This window comes from Rhinichthys klamathensis, unplaced genomic scaffold, assembly GCF_029890125.1.
Source record: "Rhinichthys klamathensis goyatoka isolate OS25496 unplaced genomic scaffold, OSU_Roscu_1.1 h1tg000311l_1, whole genome shotgun sequence".
Lineage (NCBI taxonomy): Eukaryota > Metazoa > Chordata > Actinopteri > Cypriniformes > Leuciscidae > Rhinichthys > Rhinichthys klamathensis.
Window position 1 is genome coordinate 966,717 of NW_026606829.1, and position 14,807 is coordinate 981,523.

At 36.7% G+C, this 14,807-nt stretch overlaps 2 protein-coding genes across 9 annotated transcripts; both read right to left on the bottom strand.

The window, feature by feature from the left end:
- Nucleotides 1-705: 705 nt before the first annotated feature.
- On the bottom strand, nt 706-5,079 carry zgc:113149 (uncharacterized protein LOC541363 homolog). 4 transcript variants are annotated; one of them, XM_056271142.1, is made up of 5 exons: nt 4,860-5,079; nt 3,288-3,443; nt 2,707-3,162; nt 2,567-2,617; nt 706-1,987 (listed from the first exon to the last, which is right to left on the bottom strand). In XM_056271142.1, exons 2-5 carry the CDS (start codon nt 3,424-3,426, stop codon nt 1,497-1,499), a joined length of 1,137 nt encoding a protein of 378 aa, XP_056127117.1. In that variant the 5' UTR covers nt 3,427-3,443; nt 4,860-5,079; the 3' UTR covers nt 706-1,496. The 4 variants fall into 4 exon arrangements, with proteins under 4 accessions (XP_056127117.1, XP_056127116.1, XP_056127115.1 ...); XM_056271141.1 differs by having other exon boundaries at nt 3,288-3,524; XM_056271140.1 differs by having other exon boundaries at nt 4,856-5,079.
- A 1,516-nt stretch (nt 5,080-6,595) lies between these two features.
- zgc:101731 (SNARE_SNAP25N and SNARE_SNAP23C domain-containing protein) lies at nt 6,596-13,646 on the bottom strand. Of its 5 annotated transcripts, none has more exons than XM_056271157.1 (7): nt 13,185-13,646; nt 12,480-12,555; nt 12,034-12,082; nt 11,540-11,657; nt 9,282-9,419; nt 6,926-7,070; nt 6,596-6,827 (listed from the first exon to the last, which is right to left on the bottom strand). In XM_056271157.1, the coding sequence occupies exons 1-7, from the start codon at nt 13,187-13,189 to the stop codon at nt 6,762-6,764; spliced, it is 597 nt and encodes a 198-aa protein (XP_056127132.1). In that variant the 5' UTR covers nt 13,190-13,646; the 3' UTR covers nt 6,596-6,761. The 5 variants fall into 5 exon arrangements, with proteins under 5 accessions (XP_056127132.1, XP_056127130.1, XP_056127131.1 ...); XM_056271155.1 differs by having other exon boundaries at nt 12,480-12,521; nt 13,185-13,643; XM_056271156.1 differs by lacking the exon at nt 11,540-11,657 and adding an exon at nt 11,004-11,115 and having other exon boundaries at nt 6,597-6,827; nt 12,480-12,521; nt 13,185-13,638.
- Between the last annotated feature and the right edge of the window lie 1,161 nt (nt 13,647-14,807).

The window sequence follows — 14,807 nt, forward strand, 5'->3', positions numbered from 1 at the left end:
GAAAATCATTCAGAAAGTCCTCTAGTTTTAGGAAATTGCATGTATTGCTGTCTTTGGAAGGCATTTTTATTATAATTTTCCATTTTTATGATTTATTTAATTATTAGCTTTTCATTTAACTCACGAACCCCCTGCAGTTCAACGTTATGAATGAGGTAGGTCAAAAGTAATCAAAAAGTAATCAGATTACATTAAATGTGCAATTAGATTACGTCGCTAACTACAATTTCTGTCATGTAATTTGGAATAAGTAACAGATTACAATCAGTGGCGGTTTAAGACTCTTTGGTGCCCCTGCACTGACACCTAGAGTAAAACATTACTCTATTAAAGGGATAGTTCACCCAAAAATGAAAATTCTGTCAGTAATTACTCACCCTCATGTTGTTCCAACCTCGTAAGACTTTCGTTCATCTTCGGAACACAAATTAAGATATTTTTGATGAGATCTGAGAGCTGTCTCGCTCCTTCATAGGATGCTAGGTAATTGATATCTGCCAGCCCAGAAAAGTTAGTAGAGACATTGTTACAGTAGTCCAAGTGACTACAGTGGCTCAACCTTAAGTTTATCAAGCGACAAGAATACTTTTTGTGTATAGCACAAATAAAATTACATATGGTAGCCAAAACCAATTTTCCCACTTTTCCTGATTACCTGTCACACTTAATCGGAAGGAGCAAAACACAATACTGATTTTTAAAGTAATTTCAAATTATACATTTTATTTTCATCTTTGACATTGGGTTTTAAAGTAGGAGACATCTTTTGACAGTGTGCTGACTTTTCATTTCTGGGAGATCAAACACAGGTCCATAGGAGCTACATCTAAGATAATGTGCCTTCAATCACTATTCAAAATCGCATCTGGAGAACAAAAAAAAACACACTAACGAGTCTTTGGAAAGTCAAGTGAAGAGAAACTACTAATAACAGATAATGCACATTGGCTAAAAGATTAAAACATTTACAGCAGGTCTGTCAAGCAATGCTTGAGCCAGAAACTGATTTAAAAGAATTTCAGAAAAACAAACCCAAATAAAGAAGACTGTAAAATCAGATTAGATAAATTAAAACCACCCAACTTCATGGCCACTTCGCAATATGTTAAAAAGCACCACAAGTATAATTATCTTAAATTACCAGTCAATTTAAATACATTTTGCCTATTATATTACCTGTATAACAGCACATAATTGGTCCAAACAGTCTATGAGACCCAGTCATCTACTGAAAATATCATTCAGTACATATGAGGAACTCTACAAAGAACCTATTTCAGCTCCCAATGCTTCTCATTTTGGTTATTAGGTTATAAACAGGGAAAACTTTTTAGTCCTGTCAGCTCTGTAACTCAATATATAAGATATTTAAAGATTGCCATATACTCTAGTGTCACAATATCCTCAGCTTATTGTATTTTCTGTGCTATTAGCATTCACCGCTTATGTAACTTGCTCCCAGTTGTAGCAGTCGATAGCGTTGCGGTGTTCAGAAGCTATGGATGTCCGTTGAACTTGTCCTGCAGGAGTGTCAAGGCGTTGGAGGAGAAGTCACGTAGGACGTGGAGTGTTTCACGCTGCAGTTGTAAGGTGTCACGTGAATACTGCTGCTGGGTGTGGACTAATTTCTGCACTGACTCCGCAAGCGACTCCAGCGAGCGAGACAGCGACCCTATCAGCAGTGTGGTGCCCTGCTGTTCCTGCAGGCTGAGTGAGGCACTCTGGGATAGACGTTCCTGCAGACTGCGGGGTTCCACGGAAGCAGGTTGGGGAGGGATTCGAACAGGAGCTGAACGTGATGATGAGGCGGCCCCAGAAGGTGCAATAAATGTTGAGGTCCTGGCAGCTGAAGGCCCGTTAAATGTGTTGTGATTAGGTTTTTCTCGAACTTGGTTCTTCTCAGCAATGGGACGGCTGAGGAATCCAGGGATAACAACAGGATTCTGATTTGGTTGGTTTCCTGTTTCAATAAACTGCATGTTACCACCTGGAAGGAACAGAAATATGTTCATGCTAATATAAGCATTAAAATAGAAACCGTTTTTTATTTGGATATGCAAAACATCAAGTACCAAAAAGAGTGTACAGGATAATGCTGTTCACAATGCACCATTTTCACAAAAAAAGTTTATGTTATGTGGTGTGACCAATTTATTTATTTATTAACAATAATATTCATTTTTCCCCTTATACATGAAAAACATATAAGATGACCAAGACCTGACATTATTTATCTACAATAAACATGAACATTATTATTTTTTACATTCATTTTTTAATGCAATACATTTTTCCCCCCAAAAAGGAAAAACAAATATTTCAATTGTCTTTCTTTTTTTCTTCAAATATAATATATATATAAATAAAAAATCATCATGTTTTTAGCGAATTGTGAATAAAATGTGTCCATGTGAATTCACCATGTGAATTTTATTCACATGGTGAATAAAAGTGTTTCAATTAAAAACCTGCTCATCGTAGAAGAGATGTATTTCACTTTATGTACGAACTGCATTTTTTATGGATTTTTAAAACATATGGCAAGTAGCTCTGCATTATTACTTACCTTCCTTTTCTGACGCGCCAGTCTGGAGGTCTATAAGAGGCACTGCTGAATCTATCAATACAAAAACAAAATTACCAACTTATTATTTAAACATTTAGTAATGAATAACCTTCAAATTACTCACTAAAGAAGGAACTCACCGCTAAACATCATGTGTGTGGGAAGCACCATATCTCCTTTGCTTGGGATACTAGTGAGGAAAGGAGGTGGCATTGGTAAACTAAACGAATGAGGCCCGCCATTTGCCATGTGTGACGAGCTATGTGGGATCTCAGAGAGACCTGGAATGTCTTCGTCTTCGTCATCCATTTGGTCATCAATTGCCAAACTGCTCACATTTTTGTTAAGGTTAGACATCTGAAGGATCTGGTGCACCATGGTTTCTATGGGTGACAGCTCTTGTGCGATGTGGGTAGCCGTGGCTCCCGATGCCCTCATGGCCGCCACCCTCCGTTTGGTGTCGCATTTGAGGTCTGCCCATTTCTTGATGACTTCAATAATTTCTCTGTGACACTCACTGACCTCATTGATACGTGCTGTCAGATCCGCCCAAGTGCGGTTTTTCAGTTCCTTCGAAATGCCCCTGTTGAACTTTCCTGTTGAAGACATGAGTTCATTTAACTAGAATCCTTCATGTATGCAAAGCATCATTTACATACTTTCAAATCGCTGTCAGGTCCTATTGCACTGTGTGATATAAAAATAAAAAGGTATGACTTACCAACTAGAATATGCCGTTTTTTCTGCACCTCGCTGAGCAGAAGTTCAACCTCTTGGAACGTGAACCGTGACTTCCTTTTCTTAAAGCGCATCAAAGCACCTCCGGGCCCTCTGTAAGGGTATGGCAGAAATTCCGACATCCCTCCTCCTTCGAAAACTTTCGCTGTTACCAATCACAAACTAAATCAAACAGGGCTTCTAGACAGCATCCATCAGAAGGTTTCCATGAATTATATGGCTGAAATAATAAATAAAATAATCAAATTATTATTATTATTCATCCAAAAGCAGCATCATTTAACTCATTCATCCTCTTCAACCTGCCTTAAATACAACTAACCTGTTCTTATTTCATTGCACTGTGTGTGTGTGTGTGTATATATATATATATATATATTGTGAAATATCATTACAATTTAAAATAATGATTTTCTATTTAAATTTACTTTAAAATATCATTTATTTCTGTGATGCAAAACTGAATTTTCAGCGTCATTACTCCAGTCTTCAGTGTCACATGATCCTTCAGAAATCATTGTAATATGCTGACTTGATGCTAAAAAGAACAGCATTTACTCAAAATAGAAACTGTTTCTAACAATATAAATCTTTACTATCACTTTTTATAAATGTAACACATCCTTGCAGAGTAAAAGTATTCATTTCTTTCAAAAAAAGAAAGGACAAAAAAATGACGACCCCAAACTTTTGAAAGGTAGAGTATATTGTTACAAAAGATTCCTATTTTGAATAAATGCTGTTTTTTCGGTCTTTTTATTCATCAAAGAATCCTGAAAAACAGTCTCACAGGTTATAAAAAAAATTTAACCAGCACAACTGTTTCCAACGTTGATAAATCATTAGAATTGTTTCACTGAAGACTGGAGTAATGGCTGATGAAAATGCAGCTTTGCATCACAGAAATATATATATATAATATATATATATATATATATATGTGTGTGTGTGTGTGTGTGTGTGTGTGTGTGTGTGTGTGTGTGTCAATTTACTCTGATTAATAATGTGATGACTGCTGCTTGTGTTCTGCTCTTTAAAAGGACAGAACAGCCACAGACAGAGATTATTTGGGAAAAGCACAGATCCACATTTTTCTAGGATCCTTTTACTTTAAATTAACTGTTACGACTAATTGCGGCGTGATCTCACACCGCCTCGCCGGTGTGCCCATATGCTTCCTGCTTCTTTGTTGTTGTCCTGCCTAATCGTCAGAGAGCAATAGGAACAGAGAGAATCGAGCGAACGCCATCACGGAAACACGGCGTGTATCTCAAGCGTTCAAATCTGCCATATCTGAAATATCTCGCGTACAGTATTCGCTCATACACGTAAAGATACAATCCATTTTCGTAAAAAGCAAACATTCGTCCAGGAAACGCAAACGGATTTGTATTTTGTTTGTCGCTAGCCTGCCGAGTAGGAAAATGGAGTACGCACGCATTTCGTAGACGTATTTACGAACGAATTTAGCGTCAAATCTAAACTGCGTACATCGGAACGGCGATAAACTCCCTTGCTATTGATATTAGTGATAGATTGGGTGGTAATTACCTACAGTGTGGTCGAATGTGTCCTAGGATTTGTCGGTGTAGTCTTGCCCGATAAACTTCGTAGGCAGTGATCCCCTGCGTCGCGCAGACTCAGCTCTACGTGTTTTTCCCCCTCCACAACGATAGTTCGCCAACATTCTATAGTAATCCTGCCCTGTGCCTGACTGTGTGGAAACATTCCCAACTACACACGAACACCCTGTGGCCCAGTCTAAGCATGTGAATGTGCAACTCACAATTAAATAAACGTAAATTTAAGTTGCATTTTATATATACACATACAAGTTTAATATATCGCGTAAAATATTTGTGGATTTTGTACGCTTCCCCCACCCCATTCTGATAGGCTGTTTAGTAACTTTCGAGGCTATATACGGCGCTCCAACAGTTACTAAAAAACTGAAATATAAAAAAAATTTGATTTCCTTGTCTGATATTAATCAAATATTTAAAGACATAGGTTTGACATAATTTAAAGGCATATAATTTGATAAATGCAAATCATAAGGGGCTATTCTTCCTAGTAAGAAATACTGGGATTAATTTAGGCCTTACATCTGAAGAGATTAAATTAGAAACATTAAATTGTGTTGCAATCCTATTGTCTTTCTTCTGTGGTCCTCAGGTCGTAATCAATGTACTCATTGAGTATTATGCATATCTAGCAGAAGTTTGGAAGGCAACCAAATGAAAATCAATATTTGAGTGTTTGTTTTTAAAAACAAACTAACAAAAAAAACATTATTTAAACAGTTCACTGATGATGTGGCCATGCAATAACACGCCACCATCTTGAGGTTCTTTCTCAGACATGGGGAGTGGCATTGTAATTGCCTGCAGCAACCGGTGGGTGGGAGTAGCGAGAGTTCCTCAAATATGCCTGCATGAGTCTGGAAAAAACTTAAAGGGATAGTTAACTTCAAAATGAAAATTCTGTCATATACTCACCCTCAAGTTGTTTAAATCAATGGGTCCAGTTAACTGTTTGGTTACTGACATTCTTCAAAATATCTTCCTTTGTGTTCAGTAGAACAAAGAAATTCATACAGGTTTGAAACAACTTGAGGGTGAGTAGGCCTATGTGATGACAGAATTTTCATTTTGAAGTGAACATCCCTTTAAGATACGTTGAGATTTGTCTAACGGCTTAAAGGGATAGTTCGCCCCAAAATGAAAATTTGGTAATTTATTCACCTCATGTTTTCCGAACCAAAATTACTTTCTTTCTTCCGTGGATCATAGAAGGAGATTAGTTAGGATAATGTTAGAGACCAAGTAACCATTTTATAAAAGGATAGAATCTCAGTGAATGGTGACTGAGTCTGGCAGTCCCAGAAAAAGAAAAAAAAACTAATTGGAAATAGTGTACATTTTGTTATATTTTTAGTATTATTTTTAATTTAATAAGAATGCAGATAATAAAAAAAAATTAAGGCTATATAAGCTATTTGAGGAACCGCAAGTGGCCCATATTTAGCAGAAAAAAAATGTTTGTCAATCTGGAAAAGCACCCTATTAATTTGGATTTATTTTTTAAAAAAGTTACTCAAAGTAAACAAAGACATGTACCAATACAACTTAAAGACAGTCTGAATAGTGAGCTGTTATCACCCATGACAAGTGTTTTGGAGGCTTAAAAACCAAGTTAGCAGTCTAAAACATTTTATATACAATACATGTTTAAATCACAAGACTACAGTATATTAACATTCATTCCATTTTTCTATAAAATAGAGCTATGTTGTCGGAACATAATAATATGAATAATTTACTATCATATCAGTAGGCAGTTATCCAAATTCCACAAATAGTCATTTAAAAGAAGGATAGCCTATTCATTTGTGTCATTTTGCACATTTTCCCACAGAAGACTGTAAACATGTTTAACAAAGGAAAATCCCATGTTTTTATCTTGATATTAGCTTTGTGGTCCTCTGATTGGCCTCATTGATGCGGGATTCATTGACCATGGCCTGCAAAAAACAGAATCAAAGAACAAAGAATGGTTAATATAAATAGGTTCAGCTGCTCTTTGTATAACAGTGTCTCTGAACCCTTTCCAAACACTGACCTTGCTCTGTATGCGTTCAATCTGGACATTCTGAGTGTCGATTTCATTGCCCATGTCAAGTGCCATGTTTCTGAGGTTGCCAAGGATACTGCCGACCTGGGCCAAGTTTTCCTCCATTTCATCCTCCCTTACATCGTTTGTCACTCTGTCAAGATCGCACACAAATAGTCAGACACACTGTCAACTGACTGTTGATCACTATACTATCCCTCCCCTTGTGGCGACTGTCATGGCAGTCGAGCAAATCCGCACTATTTTTTAAAAATACTACTGTTGTTGTATCACACAATGTAGTTTTAAGAGATTTTTAGACCTCAAATATGTGACTCATAAACACAGCACCTATTTCACAGAAGCGAGCTCCAGGCCATCATCGGCCGTTAAACGCTCATGTGACAACAGCTATATCTCGGCCAGTCCTTCAGGAATTTGCCGCTGGCTCTTATGTAGATAGTGGTTAAACATGAGATATAATTCATTTAGTCTAGAAGAACCACAATAAGCATCATGTTTACCAGAGGTGGACAATAACAAAGTACATTTACTTGAGTACTGTACTTTTAAGTACACTTTTTGAGTATCTGTACTTTACTTGATTATTATTTTTTCTGGAAACTTTTTACTTTAACTTTACTACATTTGAAAGACAAATATCATACTTTTTAATCCACTAAATTTCTGTCAAGGTCCTTTGTAGTACTAACGTCAGTCAGGGGATGATTTTGGTTGCAGGGGTTGCATTCTGGTTGGAAATGAAAGTCGGGTTGACGTCAGAAATTCGACTTCCATTCACATAAATTAGCCTTGTTGACAAGTTTGGGTGAGTAAGGTCAAAATGTATTGGAGTAAAGAGTTCATACTTATTAAAAAATGTAGTCAAGAGTAAAAGTTGCAAATATCTTTGATACTCAGTCAAAATACAATGTAACCAAAAAGATACTTAAGTACAGTAACAAATTACATAGGCCTAGCTACTCTAATCAATAAATGGGAAAACAAAGTAACTTGCGTTATTTGCTCAAAAAAGTAATTCAGATATTTTTTGTAATGCGTTACTTTACTCATATATATATATATAGCCTATATATATATATATATATATACACTGAACAAAATTATAAACACAACACTTTTGTTTTTGCCCCCATTTTTCATGAGCTGAACTCAAAGATCTAATGTTAAGACTTTTTCTATGTACACAAAAGGCCTATTTCTCTCAAATATTGTTCACAAATCGGTCTAAACCTGTGTTAATGAGCACTTCTCCTTGGGTGAATCATGGATTTCTGGGAATGGGTCTGGGAAGAGCATGATTCCATGCCCCCGCTGATACCCGACTCTGAGTGCCTTGTGGGAAGAAGGAGGCGGGAACCGGCGAACGTTCACATACTTTAATAATAAAATAAACAAATACAAAACGAAAGTAAAAGACAGCAGCCCCTCACGGACGACTGCTGTCACATATAATAAAACAAACAAAACACAACATAAGTTCAGGCCTGTTCCTCTCTCTCTCTTCACTGTCGTCGCTCCTCCTTTATGCTTCCGCTCCTCCGTGAGAGATACGAGACAGGTGCGTCGCGCAAGTATCGCTCACCATTAATCACGTCACCGGCCTCGCACCTCGCGGCCTTGTTGCTGCAGCTACGTCACGGCCGTTAAGGCTTTCGGGGTTGCTTAGGTCCATCTACTTTCTGTATGCGCCAAGGGCTCCACCACTATTGACTCTGTCATCATTAGTCATCCCCATGGCCTCGTCAAGGAGATCCCCACCATGTCTTCTCCCTCCTTCGACTTCTTCAAGGCTAGCCTTTCCCGGAGGGGGCGTAGTGTCACAGTTACGTTCTGTTTGTTTTCTTTGCCTGTCTTCTTGCCAGCCTCGTTATTAGTTGCCATTGTTACTCATTTGATTAGTCATTCTGTTCAGCTGGTCGTGTTTAATTACCTTTGTTTGTCTCCTGTATTTAAGGGGCTGTTTACACGACACCGTTTTCAACTAAAAAAGGTACAACTTTTAATGCGTTTTGGCCGTTCGTTTACACAACAGTGTTTTGGGTGCCTGAAAACACTACGTGTAAACAACAAAAACGCGAATCTCAGAAGACGATGGCATCATGCACATATGTATTACGTGTTCAGTCTATATTGTTTCATCGCCATCTAATGGCCTGGCAGCAGAATACAGCGGTTTTAGTTGTTTGCGTGGATCATTTTGAAAATGGTCTTGTATGTACGCGTAAAATTCAAAGGAAAAACTTCTCAGTTTTAAGTATATCCAGTATATCAATTATAAATGTATCCACCAAACCGCTTATTTATATTGAGAAAGAAATGGTAATGTCAAAAGTCCTGGCACCTTCTAATATATCCACCGCTCATGGTCATCTTCTCTCTCTCATCCACCACTCGAGAGGAGGGCTGGCTAGACACCACCCCATCTTGATTATTACCCCACACCTTCTTATACGCCCCACTTGCTTCAAAGTCCTTTAATCTGAGAGAAACCATGAGAAAGACACAAAGTTACCTAAATTAGTCATTTCTGTTGTCAAGAACCTATACCTTGAGAAATGATCTGTGAAATTTAGGCAGTAATTGCACTGTAAAAAACAATTAGTTCAGTTTACTTAATTTAATTATGCAAACTTGTTGCCTTAATTTCATCAAGTAAGCATAACTTAATTGCATCAAGTTATTCTTACTTAATCCATTTAAGTTTTGTCAACTTAATTCTATCTGTGATCTGAGGAAGCGTACTCCCAGAGTGCATTGCGGCATGAATAAATGAATTGCTTTGTTTTACTATTTTTGGCTTTGTTTTACCATTACAATTTTATTTGCTATCGTTATTGGGGTTATAGTGACAAGAGACAGCAAATAAAATTATAATGGTCTAACTAATTAAATTATTTTAAAAAACAATTGTTACCACTGTTGTGGTTTGCATGCTGAATGTTGAAGTCTGTGTGTGACTCAAGCAAAATTGCAAGATATCGTCACAAATATAGAGGGATAATATCAACCCAATGAAAGATTTATGCCATAAGCGTTAGCAATAATAAAATGTTAAAAGATCATTATTATACATGAAATATAGCTATGTTATAATTAATACATTCATTCATAACATGGAAATAATTTAAGTATAAATATATATAATATTTATTACTTCACTTCCTTTGAAATCAAATATTTGTGATTTCATGTTGCATCACTGCATCAATTGGAAGATAATTACAATAATATATATTAAGTTCCAAGTGCCCAACCAAAGGGAACATTAATCACAATAATGGTGATCACAATAAATCAACATGAATGTATGAAGTCAACTAAAGAATTTTGATGTTCTCTTAAAATTTGTAGGTGTATTGACAATAATATTCAAGATGACTGCAATGAGCGAATGCAAATAAGAATGATGACCGCAGAAGTGGAAGAAATGAGTGAAAGGTCTATTAAGGCCACATAAACCATTTGCCCCGCCTGTTTTTTTGTTTGTTTGTTTTTTTGCTTTGGCAAAATGGTACCCAAACCAGTCAAGTAATGTTTAATAGGTTTTTCTGAGTAACAAAGGCATAGCATGCAAACAGTACAGATTACTAAGAAATTTTAAGTAAGTTCAACAAATTATTAGACATTAAGTAAAGTTAACTTAAAAATTCTTAGTAAGAACAATGTTAGATTTTGCAGTGTGGCTAAATTCTTTGAGTAGGATTCAAAGCTGTCTCTTACGACACAGTTACTTGGTGTTGCATCTGTTTTGAATGAACCACACAAAAATCACAGTACATATTATTTGGTTGGAGTTGGTCATACTTCTGTAGTTTAAGTCATGAGTTTCATGAGTTCAATGGTAAAGACCAGTGAGGGTACATTTTTTTATGTTATTGTTCCTTTCACAACGTTACTTATTAGGGCAATATACTATACACACACAAAGGTGTATGTATCCAACCAGTTTACTGTGATTTCTTGAGTTCACACAAGCAACCACTGGCACAAAATGACACAAATGAGGTATGCAAAGTTTTCATGCAAGCATACTAGAAGCCGAGCCCCTCCAAACATCACATACTTATCACAGGAGCACAGACCGCAGCATTTGCCCAGATCTGTAAGGTTTTTCTCAGCTTCCCTCATGTCCTGGTTGATCTGGTCCAGCCCTTCCTCAATCCGTTCCAGTTGCTCTGGATGACGGAAGGTAGGATCACAGAGTATGGGAGTTTCAGTGGTTAAAGTATGGAGACGAGATAAAAAACACAACAACAGATGTCTCAGCAAGAAGCGCCACACACCCACAAGGAACTAAACAACTACGGCAGCTCTAGCTCAAAACGACAAGAAAAACAGACATATGGACTTAAACATGACTGAAAGACATTAGGATTGTGACTAAAAACCACTGTGTTTGTTGTGTGAGCACGGGTGGCACACGTTTTAGGTTCATTTTGAAAGTTCGCATGGGGAATTGCATTCACATCTGCTCACAAAACAGCCAAAAAAAGACAAATAGGAAGCAATGTCAAAGCAGGATAGGTTAACCAATGGGACAGAGGCATGGGCAGAGAGGTGACATCCAGCCATGGCTCAGGTGTCTGGGAGGAGACCTACTTTGTACATGGCCAGATGCACAGACCACAACACCTGGCCATGTCATTGAGATTTTTCTCAGCCTCCTTCATGTCCTTGTTGATCTGATCCAAGCCCTCTTCTATGCGGTCCAGTTGTTCTGCCCATGCGGGGGAGATAGGGAAGGGCATGGGTGGCAGCAGGAAGGGCAATTGAAAGGGGTAGAAATATGTGAGCATGCACACACAAACACATGCAGGGTACGTACTTTTATATGCACATATATGGCTATATATATATATATATATATATATGTGTCACAAAGGACGAGTAAATAACAAAAGATGAAGAACACATTGTCTATACACCCACATCTTGCACATATTATCATTAGCATACAGATAATAGCTACCTGTCATAAAGATGCAACAGGACTAATGAACAATTATGCATTTGCTAGTAATTAGTTCATTGTTTAGCTGCTGTACATTTGATCTCTATTTAATTACAGCGTGTATGAAGATAACTCATTATACCTCCCTGCTCGTCCAGCATTACAAGCGTCCTGATCCCTGCATCTTTACTCTGTTGAACAATTACACAAATAATTCAGAACGAGTGCACATTTACATAGATAATTCATCAATATTCTCTCAAAATAAATCAGCTTTATACACACTTTTGATTTTTTTCTATATATATATATATATATATAGCCTACTGTATATATATATATCGACATACACTCAAACTGAAAATCATTCAACAAAGCCCCCATGTATACTGTATATATCACATGACTTCTTAAAGTTATATTTTACATTAGTGTTTTATGAAAGAGATTTTAAGATGGGGTACTAAGCTTTGAGAACATGAATATTAAAAAACAACAACTTGATGGATAGATTAGATAGATAGATAGAATTCTGCAATATTGCTGATAATATATTTTTGAAATAGTTGATTAATAATAATCACTCACCCCCTCCAACAGTAGCTTCAAGTTTCTGGTGATCTCAAGGGACTGTCGGAGGTAAAGATTCAAAATACAATGTTGACTAAAAAGAACATATTAAGTTTATTAAGTTGTGTGATTCTATGGAGTTCTCAATTCTGATTAGACTGAATAGTCAGTCAGATTGTAGTGAAAATTATCGATTGTAGTGAAAATGACTTGAGGAACTTAGTATTTTAATATCACTGTAATATTGTTGCAGTGTTCGACTTGTTGCTAGGCAGATTGTTTTTTATATTGTATTAGACTTTTTTATTAGTGGCAAGACAATAATATAGGCGTGTAATAAGCACTCTGAATCTGGGTCCGAACCCTTCCTTAAAGACCGGCGAACTGTACATTATCCATTATATAACACCCAGTGGAAAATCTGGTGATGAATAATGGCTTCATTTATGTTTTCCTCGCTACGTCACAATGGGAATCATAATCATTCTGCAGGTGCATATAAAACATGTTTAGCATCATCATCCTGTTTGCTATATACCATGGGAATAATTGAGACCGGTAGTAACCCTAACAAGGCAACACGGAAAATGTTTGATGTCATCACTGTAGGCCTGTTGATAGTTGTGCAGCCTCACCAAAACAGGACAGCAAAAAACACACACCATCAGCTAAAGATCCACACAAATCAATGTAGAAGTTTCTAATCATTGTTGTTCGAATTACCTCATCTGTCACCTGATTGGCCCTCCTCTGCATCTCCTCCACTTCAGATGTCATGGTGGAGTCGGCAGCCAGCTGAGTACTGCAGCAGGGGGGAGGACAGGTCGAGGGATGTGGTTATTCTTAGAGCAAAGGCTTTATAAACTCAGCATGCCTCAGATTGACAGCAATAATTGGTCTGGTACAACAGAGAAGAAACAGCACAGCATAAAATCAGACCCCCTCGTGCAACACCAAAACCATCATTTATTAATTGCTAGGTGCATCTCAGAATCAGCACGCATCCCAAGCATTAGGATGGAAAATTATATATCTCGACCAACCTTAAACAACTGGAGCTTACACTGTTTAGAGGGTGTGTTTAAATTGTCACCAAGTCTTTCACACCTTTATTTTGTGACTAAAGAAAATCAGCGGTATAGGCATTTGAAACAATGCAACAAGGCTTATTTGCAGCATACGTTACTTTGAGACATCTTCAATGTCTCTATATACGTGCAATAATTTGACATATGAACATGAACCAAAGATGGAAATATATGAAGAAAAGGTCAAGATGTTCCACATCAAAACAAACACTTTCCATTTAATCCCATACAGATCTTGAAATGTTTAATGAAAACCCATCACAAACAGCTTCTTTCATACACAGCATATAACACACATTTCCTCAGAGGAAACTGATATTCTACCTCTGTGGGTAGTTTTAATTAGTACATCATACACTTAATTAATTGGGGAAAATCATTTATAAAATCACCCTGTACATCAATCAACACAAATAATTCGGAATTATACAATATGAACATGCAGATGTATGGCTTGTAAGAAACCTTTGATCATTTGTGGACTAATAGAGCATGTGCATCTGTGAAATAGGAAAAGAAGCCTGCTATAATAGCAAGAAACTAATTTTATGGTATCAGAAAACCACTGAAATGGTTAATGCACACAAACTGTAAATGAAGATTGTTAGATTAGATTCAAGTTAGATGCATTAGCCTAAACTGAGTGGAATTTATTGCAACTTTAAAATTATTAGAACATTCTTATTATTGCAACTTTAATTTTTTTTATTCTATTGACTTTGTTATTTTGATGTTTTTAATTATTAATCATAATTTGTCTACAAACAATTTACTGTTATTTGATACGATTTGTATTATGCCAAGAAGGCAGAACAAACTAATATTGATTTAGCAATAAACATATAAGACCTAAATATTATCAAATATAATTTACTGGGCTGGTTTGGCTGTGGGTTTTAATCCGCATGTGGGCATGGATTTAATGAGGGGATTTCATCTGTTCATAGCAAGAGACCTCTGTCCAAATGCAAAGGACACTAAATCAAAGCAGGGGGGTTTTCCCAAAAAATTTGCTTGAAATTCTTATAAACTCCAGCAAGAAGAGCAAAATAGTAAAAAGCATCTTTTGGCCGAATGAGCAGTAATAACTGCTATATGTTTTTATGATGAATTTGCTTCCAGTACACATGAGACAACAATACACAGATGATATATTTCTATATACACAAATTCCTTGTGTGGGCAATAATATAGGGAATATCTAGGGATTAATCTTGAACCAAATCAAATCTGTGATAATTATGCAATTGTTTGCCTT